At 41.8% G+C, this 18,547-nt stretch overlaps 1 protein-coding gene across 1 annotated transcript in view; it reads right to left on the bottom strand.

Moving 5' to 3' along the window:
* Positions 1-2,074: 2,074 nt before the first annotated feature.
* The window catches only part of dlg5a (discs, large homolog 5a (Drosophila)), a 34,204-nt gene continuing 17,731 nt past the window's right edge, over positions 2,075-18,547 (bottom strand). The window contains exons 15-34 of the mRNA XM_020603192.1: positions 17,450-17,542; positions 16,586-17,265; positions 16,167-16,515; positions 15,572-15,692; positions 15,343-15,487; positions 14,866-14,999; positions 14,643-14,732; positions 13,714-13,882; positions 11,278-11,440; positions 10,777-10,910; positions 9,817-9,981; positions 9,484-9,667; positions 7,345-7,493; positions 6,451-6,621; positions 5,871-6,061; positions 5,617-5,760; positions 5,251-5,378; positions 4,918-5,027; positions 4,278-4,387; positions 2,075-4,135 (exon numbers count right to left, since the gene is read on the bottom strand). Of these exons, the coding sequence (XP_020458848.1) occupies positions 4,032-4,135; positions 4,278-4,387; positions 4,918-5,027; positions 5,251-5,378; positions 5,617-5,760; positions 5,871-6,061; positions 6,451-6,621; positions 7,345-7,493; positions 9,484-9,667; positions 9,817-9,981; positions 10,777-10,910; positions 11,278-11,440; positions 13,714-13,882; positions 14,643-14,732; positions 14,866-14,999; positions 15,343-15,487; positions 15,572-15,692; positions 16,167-16,515; positions 16,586-17,265; positions 17,450-17,542 (3,534 nt within the window). The 3' untranslated portion in view covers positions 2,075-4,031. The remainder of the gene's footprint in view (positions 4,136-4,277; positions 4,388-4,917; positions 5,028-5,250; positions 5,379-5,616; positions 5,761-5,870; positions 6,062-6,450; positions 6,622-7,344; positions 7,494-9,483; positions 9,668-9,816; positions 9,982-10,776; positions 10,911-11,277; positions 11,441-13,713; positions 13,883-14,642; positions 14,733-14,865; positions 15,000-15,342; positions 15,488-15,571; positions 15,693-16,166; positions 16,516-16,585; positions 17,266-17,449; positions 17,543-18,547) is intronic.

Here is an 18,547-nt window from a genome sequence, read left to right as displayed (position 1 = left end):
TGTAAATTCTTACTAGACTCAAGGTGGTACTGGTCAGGAAATGATAAAACCAAGATTTCCAAAGATTCACAGCTATGAAATGTCTGATTAATAGGAGCCGTCTATTGAAATGAATGTTTATTCATGTTGAGGATTCACAGAGAATTACAAATACATCTGCATGTAATTTGTGCTGCATATTATTTGACAAAAAAGGAAGACAACAGAGAAATCAATTTTACCTTACATACTCTTGTGTATAAGCCAAGTGAGCTGAAGAGATTTGAAGTGATCTTCCCCCATAAAGGCCAGTTGTTGGGTGAGTGGCTCCGGTGGGCCAGCAGAACTTTAGCCCAAGGGTCTCGGTTCACACAGATAAGATTAACATGAGAGCCTTATTTTGGTAATCCCACAGGTCATTTGGAGATGCCAGAGTTAACATGCTGGAGAACCAGCAGAATAGCCAAACATTAAAGCCAAATCATCCCGTTATGGGAAAGAGAGAAACCCTCCTCACTCTGTTAACAAGATCAGACACGAGCTGGGGATTGGCATGACTTGCCAGTGTGGACTACAAAGATCCTTCACCGTCAGCCTTGAGACTTTGAGACTTCAAATTCAGTTGAGCTGTCAGCAGCTGTGTTGAACCCCACCCCAACAGGAGAGCTGGCGGTTCGACCATTTCCTAAACAGGCAAGAGGAGACTTGGAGGACATCAAGAATTGGGCCACAGCATAGCAGACATGCCTCTAAAGTATATCAGGTGTAGTGTGAATTCATTAATGATCAAAACATCGAGCAGCATTCTGTGAAAAGCATTACATCACAGTGACTTTTTTTAAATACTGAATGATCTCAACTATGTAGAACTGCAAGGCCCATATCGCAGGCAGTGTGCACGATGGATGATTTAGAAACAATGGGTGCTCCTTTGCTTGAGTGAACCCAACAGGCAGCTGGAGGGCAGTCAGCCAATGTGACATCAATGACTAAAGGACCATGTGACACTGGATGCGGAGCTGGAAGGAAACAATCTCAAACTAGAGGCACCTTATCAATCAGCAAGATCTGGTGTGGCTGCAGGCTGTCCAGCTCCAGCTCTCACAGAACACTGCAGAAATATGTTTTTCTTGGAATACAGACCTTATCGATGTTCATCATGTTCCTAAACCTGAGCCTGTAGTTATCAAACTTCTTCTTCAAACCTCAAATTGGCAGAAATTAAAACAGGAAGCCAAACTGGAGAATGACGTATCAGAGTGATCATACAATACGATTGTAGCACCACACTGGTGAATGCAGACAATGAAGAATGCATGAAATGTGATCGTCAACAAATCACCCGACAAAGAAACTAAATATCAAATGTGCAAATAAAGCTAAAACTGCTATCAATAACAAAGATATTTTTGGTGTTTTGTCATTCTAGAGTAAGTCTCAGACATTGCTTGCCCCCCTCCATTTTGTGTTTGATCACAACAAATCACAATGATCACAATTAAATAAAATCACTTATGTGCCTGCATTATATTTAAATCCTAATAGTTCTTACAGAAACAAGTGGATTAGGTGGAATGGACTCAAAGTTCTAATGTGAGGACAGCACAGAATAACTCATCACCATCAAACCAGTCGATGATGCATGACAGTAGTGCGGCTGAAGACAGAAAGCCAAGAGTGCAACAGCTTCTTTAACGCTGAAGCCAGGCCACATCTGACCTCTGAGATCCTGTCCGATGTTGTCACACTGTCTTATCTCAGCTCCAAAACTGATGGTCATTTCATCTTCTGCTTCTTTCAACAAAATGTGTTTACTTCCATCCTTATACATTTGTGAAGGGCATTGTCACATTTCAGCAAGTCATTAACAGAAAAGTCTTTCTACCAAAACCTAAATAAAAACAGGAGACAGAGCAGCATGTTTAAACCAATCTTACTTTTTTTTTCTTTTCTTTTTAAACATATTTTCTCGGACACTGCCTACAAATTGGTTACCAAGCAGGGAACTGGAGGGAAGACAATTCCAGTTTGAAGAAACTAACAAAACTGAGACTTAGGTCCATGTTGAGATACAGAAAATGAGTTTTATTCTCATGTTAATGTCTCAACATACAAATCACATTCTTTATAATAAAAGAAAAGTTCAATCAGTACCTGGCATCTAGATTCTTTCTGAAACTACAACCATTTCATGTTTCCTGTTCTCTCTCTAACATATGCTACCTACTCAGAAAAATAGTAACATTACACTTTGTTTCTGCTCACTATTTTAGCCCAATAGTCAAGCTTGTGACCAATTTTCCTTTGAAAAAACAGTGCAAGAATATATCCCTTTTTAATAATACAAATAATAATCAATCCTTTTTTCTAATTAAGAATAAAAGGCCATCAATGAAATGTAAGGAACTGATGTCATACATAAAAATGTGAATTAGTAGAAATTATAGTACCTATTCATAGTCTACTGGAAACCTAGCAACAGTTACATGTTTAAGTTTCACAGATAAACAAGTGCAAAACTGTAATAAAAAGGATAAAGTTGCCTTAGTGGATTTGGCACAACAAGATACGAGATATGGTTTCAAGGAAGGGCATGAGTATTTTTGTCAATATTTTTGCCTCCTCAAAAACAAAAACAAACAAAAAAAGAAATACAATTAAATAACAATGAAAAGTCTCTAACATTTAAACGGATCAGAGAATAATCCTAAGGAATTACTCTGCAAAATTTGCTTCATAGTGTCTCTTCTAATGAGCACATCAATAAGTGACTGACGACCAACCACAAAAACAAACGATTTTTGAAAAAAACAAACAAAACAAAAACATGCAAATACCTGTTAAGACATGACTTCACCGCCAGATGTTTCTAGGCGTATATGACCTAGTGAAAATACATGTAATATACATTTATATATTTTTTTCAGATGTATCTGCATACTGTAATATGTTATACTCTATTTTGCTGTTAAATATATGTTAAAGAGATAAAATGATAGTAACACAGTGGTCTGTCTAGCCCTGGAGTGCATTCTGAGGACTTAACCCGTTGGCCGCCACTTCGGCCTACCCTCAAAACCTCACCATTGTCATGCGCTCTACACTGAACTGGTCTCAAAACAGCCCCTAAATCGTCTAGTCCCTGATGGCTGAAATTATATACTGAATCTCAAAGAAAACCTTTCAAAAGAAATTCTCTTAATGTTCTAGAGGAGCAACCAGGGGCTGGTTTCAGATCAGGCTTCTTCTCCGAAGGCACTTCCGAAAGGCTCATACACTGCCCACACACCCAGCTACTACAGAAACACAATGCATAGAGCAAACATCAGTGTGTTTTGGGTTGTCATGGCCATCACTGCTCAGAGTCCGGTTCAGTCAGACGACAGCTACATACTTCAAGAGGTTTGATGCTTTTGCACTTGTGTGATGAAACACCACGAGGAGTGTGACGTCTGTTCCTGGCATTCCATTTCTATAGCATCGTATTCATGCTAACAAACAACAATTTAACACGACTGAAATTGTCATTACAATTGTGAACAACTGTCTCAGTGCTGTTCTCGCTCTGACACACACTCATGCACAAAAACAAACACACAATTAGTTGTCAGTCATCGAACGGGTACATAATTGGAGGGAAACCACAACTGTCATATGGAACATGAGTGGGTCAGGGATAGCTGAACTTCATTAGTGTTGAGGTTTGTGGACACCGGGTAGGGGAGGGTCACACAGTCAAGAAATTATTGAACAACACAGACTTGTCTTGTGACTGTAAACGGATGCGTACAATGCAGCATTACAAATACACTACCAGAAAGGGAAGACTGAATGAGCGTCAAGATCCAGTGCTACTAACCTGCTCCGGAGTACATCAGAAATAAAGGAGGCTCTAATTACAATTCATAACAAAGACAAAATAAAAAAAATTATCAATAATTTACATAACTAGATCAGTATTGTGTACCTACTGGTATAGTGTGAAAGCGTTCATTAGTGTTTGAGGAATGAAGATGAAAGCTGCAGCTTGCTGTAGTGGCAGCTCTCTTCCTCTAGGGGCAGCCAAGCGGAGTCCACAGGACTTTACTTTGTTCTTGATCAACTATAGTCATGATCTGAGTGCAAATGTAAGGGAGGGTGCCACCTTGGACAATACCTGCAAAGGAAAAGGGACTCATTGAAAACAGAGTGAACAGATTAAAAAAAAAAAAAAAGAACGAAAGAAAAATGTTTACTTATTGTTTGTTTGTACACACATTATCTGTGGCCTGTGTTGGTTGTTTGGAATGCACACAAACCTGTAAAAAATTTGCTGTACTCTTGCTCTGTCTTCTGTGCACTTTCAAACTGTTCCTTGGAATGTTTTTGAGATACTTTGTCCCGCAGATAAATCGGATCTTTCTGCTCCCTGTGACAAATAAAAAAGGAGAGTCCCTCAGGTCAGAGAATTTGAGGTATGAATCCAAAACTAGCGACCACATACTGGGAGAAAAATCCAAAAATCAGTCACAAATTTGACCAAACATGTCTGTTGCTGAGGAGTAAAGTTTAATTTAAATATGTGGCAATAATATCAGGGGTACACTTACACCAAGAGACTTCATCTTAAAAAAAAGGGAAAAAATAGCCATGTTTCATCAGATGTTTGGGATTATGCAAATGTGTGTGCTGGAGTGGGCTGCTCTGAGATGCACCAAAGGGTTCATGGTGGGATGGAAAGTGTGGAAGCTTATCCTGCTCCATCCCATCCTGCACCATCATCCATACAACACTGCACGAGCATGCCACTCTACCAGGACATCCTCATACTTCAGGCCTTGGCACAGCACTCTACGCTTGTCGAGCATTCTGCACAGTTTTGGGTGTGTGTGTGTGTATTTCAAAAGAAACTAACAACTGAGGGAAAACTTTGTGTGCCCTAAACGGGTTGCTACGTACTTGATCTGCTTGGCGTTTTTGTAGCGGATGAAGACAACAATGGGATAAATGTGAACGCTGTGGAGCCTTTCAATGGCGTGCGGGGCAATGTCGAGCAAACAGTGACAGCCCTGTGTCAAAAAAAAAAAAGGGAACATCACTTCAAACTGATTAATTAATTCAATACAAGGCTTGATTAACATTTGCTGTTATGAGCTTTTCACTCATCGGTACCTGAGGTGCAAGTGCTGCAATAGTTAGAGCTTATCTTCAGCAAACAGAGATAAAAATAAACAGAAGCCACTTTATTTTCTGTGATAAAATCTGATGATAAAGAAAAGCACCAACTAATACCTTATCAGTTATTTCTTTTATAGAAGCAACAGTGGTCACGTCAAAATGACCGCTCCTGCGCTTGTAGTCGATGAAGAGGCAGTCTTTGACGCCACGCTCGATGGCTTGCTGGGATGCCTTCATCACCTCTGCGGACATGACAAAAACAGAAAAATAGACAAAGCATGTCTATTCCTCAAAGTTGTGATATAAATAAAACATGTGCAAATGTAATTTTTCACAACTACCATATAAACCAACTCTTCCATTTCTTCAACCCTAAAACCTTATTTTTGATGCAAAATTATCAAACAATTATTAAGAAAGTAGATACACTATTTAGTCCCCTAATTTGTAGGACTAAACATCTGGATGAGGCAAACTTACCCAATACACATCTGCAGAACTTCCCAGGAGACTCTTTGACCAGCATCTCCTTGACAGGGTCAGCGAGCGGCCCAAGGATCAGTACCGGTCGTGGAGAGGTGCACTCCACCTTCTGGACCCGCTGGTACGCCAGGCTCACACAGTCTGACATAAAGACTGCACAAGTCAATCAAACATCCTTTTCAGCCAAGGTTTTCATGGTGTCACTGTGTTTGCTGCTATTTTTAATCCAAAACAAAAACCTTTCTTCTCACCATCAAAGAAGGGGATAGAGTCTGTGCTGATAGCATCGAGCGCCACCATCTCTTTGCTGTCTTTGGAGCTGCTGCGTTTGTGTTTCTGTTTTCTCCTGAAGAAGGATCTGCGGGCTGCTGCAGAGATTGTCTTACTGGAGTCTTCCTTCATTTCTGTCACGCTGTGTCTGCGGTAAAACTCTTGGTCCATCCTATACATCACACACACACACACACACAGATTTAACTGAAGAAGAGCTTATGTATGCATCAGGGTATAAAAGTAGGACTTGTGTTTTCTGTTTCATGGATAGTTAAGCTGAAGAAGATTTTAACATTATAATATTTTCATGTGTGGATTGTTTTTCAGATGTGAATCACTGTATCAGCACATTAACAGATGTGCAAAGATTTTGTTTGTAATATCAATGCATATGTAGAGAGATGCACAATAAGAGGACAACAGTGCCTTGCATCAAAAGAACAGTCCAAAACATATGGAAGAGATGTGACAGATATAAATCAGACACTGTAACACTGACAAACTGTCCACTAGCTCAAAAATGTACGTGTGTAAGTGTGCACTGCATTCTGAACCCACATGTATTTGCTGGGGATCTGCCCTCTCTGGATCTGCTGTGCATTCTCATCTAGCTGCCAGGCCATCCAAGTCCCAAAGTTGCCCTTTGGTAAAGACTCATCCACGTACAGGATGTCATCCTTCTTAAAACTGAGGTCTCCCTCTGCCTCCCCCACCCGGTCGTAAAGTGCTCTGGTGGGAGGGAGAGACATGGATACATGGGCATTTGTGAAGAGTAGAATATAGTGAAGGAGCATAATGCTGATAAAGTGAGAGAGGAGGTGAAGTATCAGACAGGAAACATGCAAAGAGAACAAGATAAAGAATCAGAAGTAGAAGGAGAATAAGAAAGGAAGTGTTGAGAGAGTTTATCTATCAGCAGCCCGGGCCTTGTTTGTCTCCTCGTGGAGCCTCGTAAGTCATTCTCAAGCAGCCTATTTGTAACAGCCAGGCAGGCTGAGTGTATTTACTGCAGATTACATCACAAACCCACTTGCCTATATGACAAGTGACTGCGGCAGCTGCAGCAACCAGCCCTGAGAGACTCCCAACAATAAAACATGACTATTTTAGTGCTTCATTTTCCATTCATATAAAATGCATTTCTAATGACATGAAATACACTGAGCTAAAATGGATCCAGTGTTGGGTCTGGTGTGTAGTGATTAAGGAGATTAGATAAATCTGTGGTGTAATTAGCCACACTGCAATCACACAATGGATCTGGGAAATAATTGGTTAGATGAGAAAGATTCCAGCTTGTCCAAGGGGTGCTCCACTGGTAGGTCTATATATAGCAGCACGGACAGAGATGAGGCTGCTTGTGGAAAATTAGCATGGTCCGTTTAGCTGAGCAGAACACAAATGCCCCACAGTGATATGTGTCATGTGTAATGTATGTGGATATACACCTACCTAATATAAAAGCCATCTCCTGGAACATCTTTGAGCATGCTGAAGTCATCTGGATGATGGTGCACCTTGAATGTGACCGTCTCTGCTGGCTTTAGCATCTCAACATACACCTCTTCTGCCGTCTTATTCTTCATATTTACAAAGTTATACTAAAAGGTAAAAAAACCAGAAAAACTCAGGGTGAGTGTTTACAATCATCTGGGAAATTATTTGCTGTGCTTGTGAAGGATCCACTAGTATCATCTGCTCCAATTTATCAGCTGTATTAAAGTCGGGGGAAAGCAATGTCAGTGATTCATTTCTAAACACATTATACATGTCAGAAAATAGTTGCTGAAAACTTGTTAAAAGACTGGGAGCTGAACTGTGGAGTTAGACTGTTAAACAGTTATTCATCATTTTTCAGGCGGGGCAGAAAGAATGTCTCGATGACGCGCTGGAGCCGTCCTTACATAACACCTCCCCCCAACACTGTAATGTAAGCTAGAGCGCACAGAGCTCTATGCCTACATTTATTTCTAGGGGCACTCAATATGAGCGCAGATGAAAATTTATGGCCACAGTCATGTTTTTTTTTAATAGAAATAACATTAATGCTGCTGCCTCTGTATTAGACAATGACAAAAAGAGTAACACATGAATGGTGAACCTAACCAGCATCGGTGCTTGAAACTTTAGATCCACTGTCTCCACTGTGGTAACAGCAGCTGTACGTTTCACGTGTGTGTGTGTGTGTGTGTGTGTGTGTGTAGGAGCTGAGTACTGCCCACTCTCTTTCAAACACCAACAAAAAGGAGAAGTGGCTCCATAAACACCAAAACGATCCACTAAATTACTGTCACTCAGTGGTCTTTGATAAAATGCTTCTGTAGAGCCCTAGAGCATTAGAACCACTTCTCCTGTTTGATTGTAAGTTACTACACCTACCTCAGCCTATAGTTCACTAGTGAGCCAGTTAGCTATGCCTTCACATGGATCTTTCCTACATATTCTCCGTTAATACACCCATGAAAAGAACAGGCGGCACATTTCCGGAATGAGGCACAGTTTCCATGTCTTCACCCAACATGCCCCCAGCATTTCAGAGCAAAGAATACTCTGTATTTTCTTCATGGTTTTGAAAGCTGATTTTATATACAGTGGAACCTTGGAGTGCGAGTGTTTTGCAAGACGAGCAAAAATTTTGATTCGATATACGAGCGAGGTCTCGCAATACGAGTAGTACGTACGCTTTGTCTGCCGAGCGTCACGTGACGCACCACACAACTGTAATCATTTTTATATGGATAAGTGGGTATGGAACGAATCATCTGAGTTTCCATCATTCGCTTTGATATACGAGTGCTTTGGATTAGGAGCACGTTGCCGGAATGAATTATACTCGCAATCCAAGGTTCCACTGTACTTGGCACTATTTTTAATTATTCATATGTGGCTGGGTTGGTTAATAACACATTTTCCTGTTGTGTGAAAGTCAGAACACATTTCTTTCCACTTTACCCCAACTTTAAACTGTTGCTTTACTGATTCACACCATATGTGGAGAAAGAAAAACAAACAGGATGGAAAATTGAAGCACAGACAGACTCATGTTGTGCAGCCTGATGACAAAGCCGCACGTCTATCCAGGTAGCAAAGCTTTTGTTGTGGAGAGCTAAGTGGGGGCATGTCAGGAATTGCCTATTATGAATTTGCAGCACTCTGGATAGATTACCAGTGTGGTGTGAGAGAGAGAGTTTAGATGAGGAGATCAATGAAAAAAACAACGACAGGCAGGAAGAACAGAAATGCCAGAGCCTTCTGGCAGTGCTTTAGTCTGAAGTAACAAGAGCATACTGACATTTTTAAAAGTCTAGAGACTGCAGAGTTTAGCTTTGAGATCATGTCAAAAAACCAATGTTCCACCAACATCTCCTTACAGTGTAACAAAAATCCACAGCATCATGTTAAAATGATGAACTCCTACTTAAAATGATCTTTTTCTTCAGGACTGTAGATAAAATGACAAAACAATCCTACATTGTTTGCAAAGTGAAAAGCTGAGGAGTTTGTGCATTATGTGCAAGTCTCCATACACAGATTATGAAAGTCCTAGAAAATAGGTTGTGCGTGTCTATGTCTATACATGCAAGCCCATACCTCTAGGATGAGGTCCCCAGGAAGCAGCCCGTCAGGGCCTCTGGCAGGACTGTCCTCATCCAGGCTCTCTATGTAAACGCCCCGCAGATTCCCTCCACACAGTGTGACTCCCACCTCCACCCCAGGCCTCCGCACCGTTACAAGCCGTGGCTCACCCACCTTCCTGCTGCCCTCAGACGGCATTCTGAAGGAGAACGAGTGGGGTCAGTTGGAGACATATTGCTGTGTCAGTTGGTACATAATGGTTTGGAATGGAGTAAGCATTCCTCTTACACACAGCTCATCGTGGAAAAGATCTTTTAGACTTTTATCAGTGTCTGTGTACATGTTTACCTGATGAAATTGTGGGGGCTGGTAGTCGGTGTGGTCTGCTTGGAGGAAGGAGTGAGTGTGCCCTCATCCTGTTCGCTGAGTGTATCAATGGTGGAGTGATTGTCAGGGGTAGCGGCCCCACTCCCCTGGGGAGTCGACTGAGTGCTGACAGGCTCCAGACGGGAGCTGCACCGATAAAAGAGAAAAGCCAAAAACAGGATTTTTTTTTTTTAGCTCCATCAATAAAATGACATTAGGATTTAGGTTGAATGTAATTCTAGTAGAGGAATTATGCCAGTGTATCCATCTGAGCATGTCAAACTTTTTAAATCACTCAATTTGTACTTTTTCCCCAATAATAGTTAAAAATCAAAAGTAATGCAAGAAGCTGCATGCTATGCAGAAGGTTAGAAACAGGAGGTCTGTATATAACATAGGAACAACTGTTCAACTGTAACATTCTTTAAATTAACTCAATTAAATCATATTTTCTCCATCAAAAGTGTTAGCTACTGAGGGCCATAAGATATAGTGAGGTAAATCAAAACCTGTGACATTTTTTAACTTTTCAGTATCAATATCCATATTACCCAACAAATTCCAGTATAGGTCAGACTCTACCGTGCATATAAAGACTATTTTTAAAAAAGCTACACAGTTAAATACATCTTTACATGTAGCACTTGGGTGAACAACTGCTGTTTTAGGGATTCCTTTGTTCATTCAGCTAGAAAAGTGGGAATGTAATTGAAAAAGTGCCAGCTGGCCTTACGACTCAAAAAAAAAAAAAAAAAAGGAGTCTACAGATGCATTTACAGAACACCTGGCCATAGAAAATAATATAAATAAACCATGTCATTCTTAAACTTAAACGTTTACTGGAACGGATTCAAGAATCATCCGAGCAGCACACCTGGGACTCAAAACCAACCCCAACACTGAAGATCCACAAAGAAAATTCCTCAAGAAACATTGTGTTACCTGGAGCGTGAGTGGTTGCCCAGCTGGTACATGTGTGGGTTGTACTGAGCCATAATGGTGATGGTGTCGCACTGCTGGCCTATGATGAGACGAGCTTGTTGCTCTGTGGCGTTCCGCAAGTTGATACCATTATACTGATAAAGGAAGACAAGTGTGATTAGGGGAGAGCTTTAGAAGAGATGGGGTTGTTAAAAGAGCTGATCTGAACACAGTATACCCAGTCTATAAAGGGTTTCGGGTCATTAGTAGTACTTGGTGCAGAGGAAACTCACAGTGAACAGAGTTAGAGATCAGGGAGTTTGGCTTTGCTAAAACACTTTCAGTGAATGCATTTCAACAAGGATTAAAATAATGTAAACTGCAACAGCACTAATGACTACAGTCTTCCAGGAAGTAAAGCCATATGAAACTGGTGCCTGGTACAGTAGGCAGAAAAATGACCTTTGAAGGAACCATTATGCTGCTTGAAGCTACAGTATACATACTGTAGGTTGTTCATACCTCCAGTAACTGGTCTCCATACTCCAGTCCTGCTTGGTGGGCGATGCTACCTCCAGTAACTTTAGAGACAAAGATTCCTCCGTTTTCCCCACTGACGATGGAGATGCCCAGCGGCTCCGCACCTTTGTGCACAATGACATTGCGGGGTTCCTCCAAGTATGGCCTGGTGGGAAAGAGGAATGCACACAAATTAACAGCATCACAGAAATGTAGTTACAGGATACCACACAGGAGAACGTTGAGAGGGTAAATGGTAAGGCAATGTTTCTCACAGCTGTGCTGACCAGTTTGATTAGACCTCTAAAGAGTTACTTTACCAGGCCTTTGCTATAGTTACTGTGGCAAGAAAAAGTATGTTAACCCTTTGGAATAACCTAGTCACAGTACAGACAAACACAAATGTGCTTAAGCTAAAATCACAGACAATTACAATCTTCTGGCTTTATTAAATTTACACAGTGCTGGCAGAAAAAATAAGTGAAGCTGTGGATTTAATAGCTGTTCAAATCTCTTTTGGCAGAAACAACTGGTAGCTGTAGATCAGACCTGCACAATGTTCAAGAGGAATTCTGTATCCTTGTTCCTCACAGAACTACTTCAGCTCAGCCATATTCTTAGGATGTCTGGTGTGAACGTGCTTCTTTACATCCTTCTACAGCATCTCTATCAGGTTAGTTGTTGTTGATGTCACTGGCCAAGCGGTTCACACTTTCCTCCTAGATTTTCCAAACTACACTGTTAATGTTTGAATGATATAGTCAGTATGGACAAGAAGATACAATCATTTGTGTTTAATAGATTGTGTTTTTCATAATTACAACTTGCATTAAGATTAGACCATATTTTAAGACTAATTTATACACAGATGCAGAAAATTCCAAAGCATTCACTTACTTTTTCTTGCCACTGTATATACAAAGTCACATCAGGTCAAAGTGATGAACATTATTTATAGAAAGGTAAGATGAGTTTGAAGAATGTTTGAACCTGAGTTGAGATTTCTCCCCAGGCCTGTAAATTGCTACTTTATACCTGACATACAGAAGAAACTGGACAGGTTTAGAGTACAGAGACACTGTGTATAATGAAAGCACAGGCAAGTGAAACCTCTCACATGAAGGAGGACTACATGAATGTGTGTGCCTTCATAACAAGTTGGCTTTGGACATGGGATACAACTCCATGAAGGCAGATAAGGGGAATGGATTAGCAGCCAGAGACGGTGGATAAACAGAGTGGTAGTGTACAAATAAGACCATGACCTAGAAGTTCGAGGCTGAATTATAATACCACTGCATAACATACATACTGCAAACTACGGGGTGACTTGGCTTAAGGCCAAAATACACACATGCATATTGACCCTATCCTCATTATAGGGCATGGACATTGCATGCAGTATCTGAGATTCTGGTGGCTTTTCCGACATTGTGAGAGACATGTGAAGACATAAAAACCATTCTGAACATTTGAAGTTCACTAAGTGTAGCTAATCAGAGCTTTCTGGTTTTCCTAGGCACAAATCATATACAGTACTGTAGCATGCAAATCTGAGAATTAAACCATGTTCTTGCAGTGGGTGAAAAGCTCCTTTTGCATTCCATATAGTGCAGGTAAACTGCACAAGAATATTCTGCTCCTCATTATTATACCCAATTTGCCCACATGCACTGATGCATGTGAACACTGTGAACTTGAGGGAAGGGTGGGGGACATTCCCTTGTTTGCAGCATTGTGAAGACAACAAACCTTAGGCTCCTGAGAGAGGAGAACCTCGGCCTTGCAGCCAGAGGAATCCTTAGAAAAGATCGGTTACGATAAAGAGATCTGGAAGGTTACAGAGAGGCAGGAGGAAGATAAAGAAGAGAATGGAGGACAGATATCATACAGAGACAGTAACAGTGTACCAGACTGAGAGGTGTCAGCGATACAAAATGGAACAGAAATGTTGGAGGGAACAATAACATTAAATTCTAACACTCCAGCAGATCAACGCTTCTTTTTTGGAAACAGCAAGAGACTTCCATAAAATTATTAAACAGGTTTTAATAGGATTCCAATCTGAATTTCAATGAAGTACTACACAGCTCTGACCATACTAGATGTGTTGCCTGGCAACGGCTTTGAAATGGCTTGGGAGGATCCCTGAGGGGAGACGGGGCCATATTGTACTCGCTTCCGAAGTGATCCTTATAATCATACTCCATTTTTTCAATATCCCAGTCCTATAACATGCCACACTGATCAGCTAGATAGCAGTAATAATCATTTGATTCATGTTCTGAACAGATAATCCTTACTACACAATCATGTCCACTGTCAAGTTTAAAATGCCAGATCAAGAAATTGGTCAAAAATGCATCAACATTTAGTCGATTGTGGACAGGGAATTTCTGGTGGTTTGCTTTTTAAAACTTGTATCTGCTTCCATCCTACCTGTCTTTCCTGCGCTCCCCTATTGGCACGGGACTGACTGAGATCTGAGGTAAAGTGGAAATGGAGCCTTGTGACTGACTGCTGGCAAACGAGGAAGTCTCCAGATTTAGTGGTGACTGTGGAGGCGTGATGAGACTGGGACTGCTGCACTCGGAGTGTGAGAGAGAACCTGGATTTAGGGAACAAGGAGCAGAAAAAGGGTATGTGACATTGACATCTCACATAAAAACACACTTTTGCAATACACATCAAAATGTGATTACAATTGCAATTTCACACCATTTTGTGATACACAGAGCTTCTATAAAGGGCAGTGAACGCCTTATCTCACTTGTCCTGCATCTACAAATATCACAACACTTCATTTTTGACAAGGATATTGCTACATGAGCAGCAGTTAGTTGCTCTTGGTTTTTTCTATCTGAAACCTTGGTTTAAATTAAGAAGCTTGGAAACACTGTCTGCTCACTTAATATAACAGAAATAACCAGAAGGAGGAGGTTGACTATTTACACACAGACACATTATTTTTCTGTATGAACACAATCTGACCCCTCAGGATGCACATTAACACTTCGTGCAGATAGACTGTATTGTTCAAACGTGGTGAAAAACTGCCAACAATGGTGATCAAAACGGGCTAGTTCAGGTGTTTAAATGGGACTTCCACATGTGTGGATAAAATCTTATACGTCTCCTGTTTTACCGCTGGTGCTGTAAACCTCAAATTAAAACTTTACATGCGGTAATATTACAACTCAGCAAGCCTGACAAACTTAGATTAGGCCCAGGGGTTGGGAGTTCAAACAGTGTTAAGAGTTAGAAAAGAAATTAGGCTTTAGCTGTTGCTATGCAATTTGATCTAATGAGTTCTTAAGAGTTTTAAAAGTTTATTCACTCTGGCATGTTTTTAATTGTGAGCACAGTACCTCTGTCTGACCCCAGCATGGAGCGGGGGTAGCGGGGGGTGGAAGGGATTTTGATCCTCTCTGTGCGGTACTGGGCATTATTGGAAGAACCTGGCAGAGGGATGAGATGATATAGGAATGAATGCTGTGACATAATATCTGAAAAGAGAAAGGGACATAATGCCAGTGACCTTTATGTGTGCGTGCGAGCGTGCGAGCGTGCATGCGTGCGTGTCAGACTGACCGAGCCGGGCACTGGAGGGCAGCGAGTTTGTACCGTGTGAAGCTCTGCTGCTGCGTGAAGATGAGGATTCAGAGTAGTCGCTCACACGCTTCTGCTGGCTCAGGTCCAGGCTCAGACGACCCTGGTGTTGTGGGCTGCACAGACAAAAAAAATTAAGATAAAAATACTGAAAACATTCATAGTTATGCTTACATAATTATTTAAGTGCACAAGATATTTCAGAGCTCAGAGCTAATTAAATTGATAGGCTGAGTTAACTACAAAATATTAGTGCAAAGCAAGAGTAGGAATTTATTTTCCACCCTAACCCAAATTAAATTTTGTGATTTTGCCTTTGGGAAACATAAAAATTTAAATGCATTAATCACCACAACAGGTCCCATCAGAAACATTGAGCTGACAATTAAAAAACTGTTTGATCTAAACCATCAGTTTAAGAACAGGGATCAAGGAATCCGAGTCTGGAAAGGAGGTAACCTGGTGTGGGTGTGCTGGTGACATATCTGGGAAACGACAGATGGGCAGTTGCTGGTATGAACGCGGTGACTGCGCACAGTGTACACTGGATTCCTCATTACAGCAGTCACAGCAGGGCAAGGTGCCAGTCCCCGGTGAGCTGAATCTGATAGAGTATAGACACACGACCATGTTAAAGATAGGAGGGGGATGGTAAGTCTGTGTTTTTGTAACAATCTGAGAGACTCACTGGGAGGTAAGGTGCCGTTGTAGACTGTGGGGACGAAGCCAACGCTGTGCCTATGGGAGCGGCTGGGGGAAGAATGCAGCATGTCCCTGGGCTCAGGTGAATTCTCATCGTTAGAGTAGCTCTGTGATCAATGACAGAAAATAAACAGTATTTTTCACAGCAGGGTAGCAAAACACTGTTATTCTTGAAAGAAATCGTTTACCCTTTGCTGGAGCCAGGTACCACATAAGAAAAAAAATGCAGCATGAACTTCCCCCAACAGTAAAATATACATTTATAACTGCATTCTTCTAATGAAGGCACAGCCAGATGTAGCTGTCTGAGATCCAAGCACTGACTCAGCTCCTAGGCTTGGTGTCTCTACTAGAAGCATCAATCACTCCGACACACTACCCAACAGGCAACTCCCAGAGCACAACTCTGATGGGGCTGTAAATTTTATTACAAAATGGTTGCTTTGGCCCACTGGGATGATTTAAAATGTTGGTTCCATTGCATCTCTTTATTAAAGAATATTTTTAGGGGAGAAAGGTTCAGTGGCAAATGCACCACACAAAAGCTCCAGGTCCACTTTTAATGTCTTAAATTGACTCACTTGGAAGGTGGGAAGTGTGATGGTCTGGGGGGTCATTCTACGTCGGAGGGCGGGAGCAGATTTAGGACGTGGCCTCTTCACCTCTGGTTCCTCCCCTCTGGTTCGGCCAATGTCCTCGTCACATGATTTCCTCGAGATCAGGACCTTGCCATCCAGAAAGTAGTGGTTTCCATTCCGGTCTCTTTCTCGCTCGCCCCTCTCTCTGCTCTCTCCTGCTGCTATAGAGATGACAGCCTCTCCTTTGCCATCTGAGGTGATTGTGCAGTCAGATGCAGAGCTGCTTTGATGTTTGTGTTTGAATTTAAAGGAATCACTTCGAGTGGGTGGGGTTGGAGGGGTTGGGGTAGGGGTGGATGAGGTCACTTCGAGGTGGTGGGGTTGGAGGGGTTGGGGTAGGGGTGGATGAGGACGAGAGGGATTCTGTCTTTGAAGGCTGTGGAGAATGGGAAGCTGCTGCAGCAGCAGCTACTGTTGCGGTCTGATTTGCTGCCATGTGCTCCATCTTAGAGGAAGGGGTTTCGGGGTGTTTGAAAGTGTCTAGGTCAAAGATGGACTTCCTCTGCTTGGGTGACTTGTAGATGGAGAGCTGGGCTGCTGCTGTGACTGGACTGGTGTTATCTGGTGCAATTGACATACCTCCCACCATTTTGGGCCATGTGCCCCCACTGTGCTTCTTCTCAAGGCTTGTCTCCATTGTGATGCAGTCTGAGGGAGAGACAGGGTCAAAAGGCAAGGACGAAGGCGCCTTTGTGTAGGGACAGCACTCTTGGAAAGCACTGGGCCCATAGCGACCAGCGCCCAGGTCAGAGGCTGGCCGAAGGCTTGCAACATGGAGGGAACCTGTGGAGAACGGCTTGCTGAGCTCGCCATACACTTCATCAGAATCACCTCTAACTTTCCTCCTCTCCCCAGAGATGCTATTTGTGCTGGTGCTTCCAACATCAGGGCAAAAGATGTCAGTCTGTGTTGAGCTGTTGTGTTTGAGGTTCCGGCTGTTCCGGGAATGAATCTCTGACAGGTGAATGCGCCCATTGGACTTCTCTGATGACTCACGCAGACTCTCAAAGATGTTCTGGCCTGATGTGCTGTGAGGGAAGAACTGTGGGAAGGACAGATGATGATATTAGCCACACAGCTCTATGTTTTTCAAGTGGTACATGGGAAAAATGGTAATTCACCAGGTCATTTAATTCTCACAAATCAAAAGTAGAAAGAAAGCTCCTGAAGATTTTTAGCATAGATGAGGTAGAAAAGGAGCTCAAAAAGAATAGCGTGTGGCCCACCTTCATGAGAGAGAGGCTAAGAGACTCCCTGCAGCTCCTCAGCAAAGCCTCACACTCTGTCACACATTTGTTATCCAGGGCAATGCCATTTATCTAAAGAGTAGCAAAAGACATTTAAAATAAGGACAGGCCCTTCAAAAATGAAGGCAGTGCACATTAGTCTTTTTGATATTGACTGTGCATGTCTTGTGGGGTGGAATTATTAAAACAGACACACAATTACAATCACATACAGGTGACATATCTCCTGAACATGAGTGCCTGGGGCCCGTGACGTGTCACTTTGTTGCAGTGGAGAAACCACAATCTAGGCCAGCACATTTGAGTTCCCTGATGCCACAAAGAGCAAAGTAGGAAATATAGTATGGCTGAGATTTATCATAAAAATAAATTCTGGATGGAATTTTATGCTTTAACCTAGAACAAGTTTTACACATTTGACTGAGCACAGAAAAGAAACAGTCACCTTGGAGTTCAGGTACTGACATTCAATTTGAATCCCATGTATATTTCATTACAGAAGCAGCACTCTGGGCCCATTCTTTGCAAATGCAATGAAGCATTTAATAAGTTATATATAACCTGATACACTAATGTGATTAACATCCACAAGGGCATGATAAAATACGATACTCTTCCATGATTAAGATCTCTTAACACATCATCTGTACTTACCATTGCTAACTGCAGTTGCAAATGAGCTATTATCTCCCATATCAGTTCCCTGGTTACACTGGAGGAGCCAGCTATGCTGCTATGTAGTGATTAGAGAAATCTAGGTGACCTGAGATTTAAATGCAATGCTACTGGCAGATTATAGGAGACCAGGTCACTTTTTAAAGTGAGAGATGGATATGTATAGCTCTATTTCTAATGCTTGCCTTTTCTCTTCAATTCCCTTAAGTCTAAGTCAATTGCAGCTGTATGTGCAAACACAGCTCCACCTAGCCCTCTAGAGCTGCAGGTTTTTGAGGATTTCATCAAAAGGAGACTTTTCTCCTTCTACTTCACATACTCAACCAAATCCCACCTTATCTGGGTTTGGAGTGTGGATACTGGAATGGATCAAGGCCTGGATTAGAAAATCAAAGAAACCTG

Source organism: Monopterus albus, unplaced genomic scaffold (assembly GCF_001952655.1).
Source record: "Monopterus albus unplaced genomic scaffold, M_albus_1.0 scaffold60.1, whole genome shotgun sequence".
NCBI classification, from domain to species: Eukaryota; Metazoa; Chordata; class Actinopteri; order Synbranchiformes; family Synbranchidae; genus Monopterus; species Monopterus albus.
This window is presented reverse-complemented; position numbering and strand designations above follow the sequence as displayed.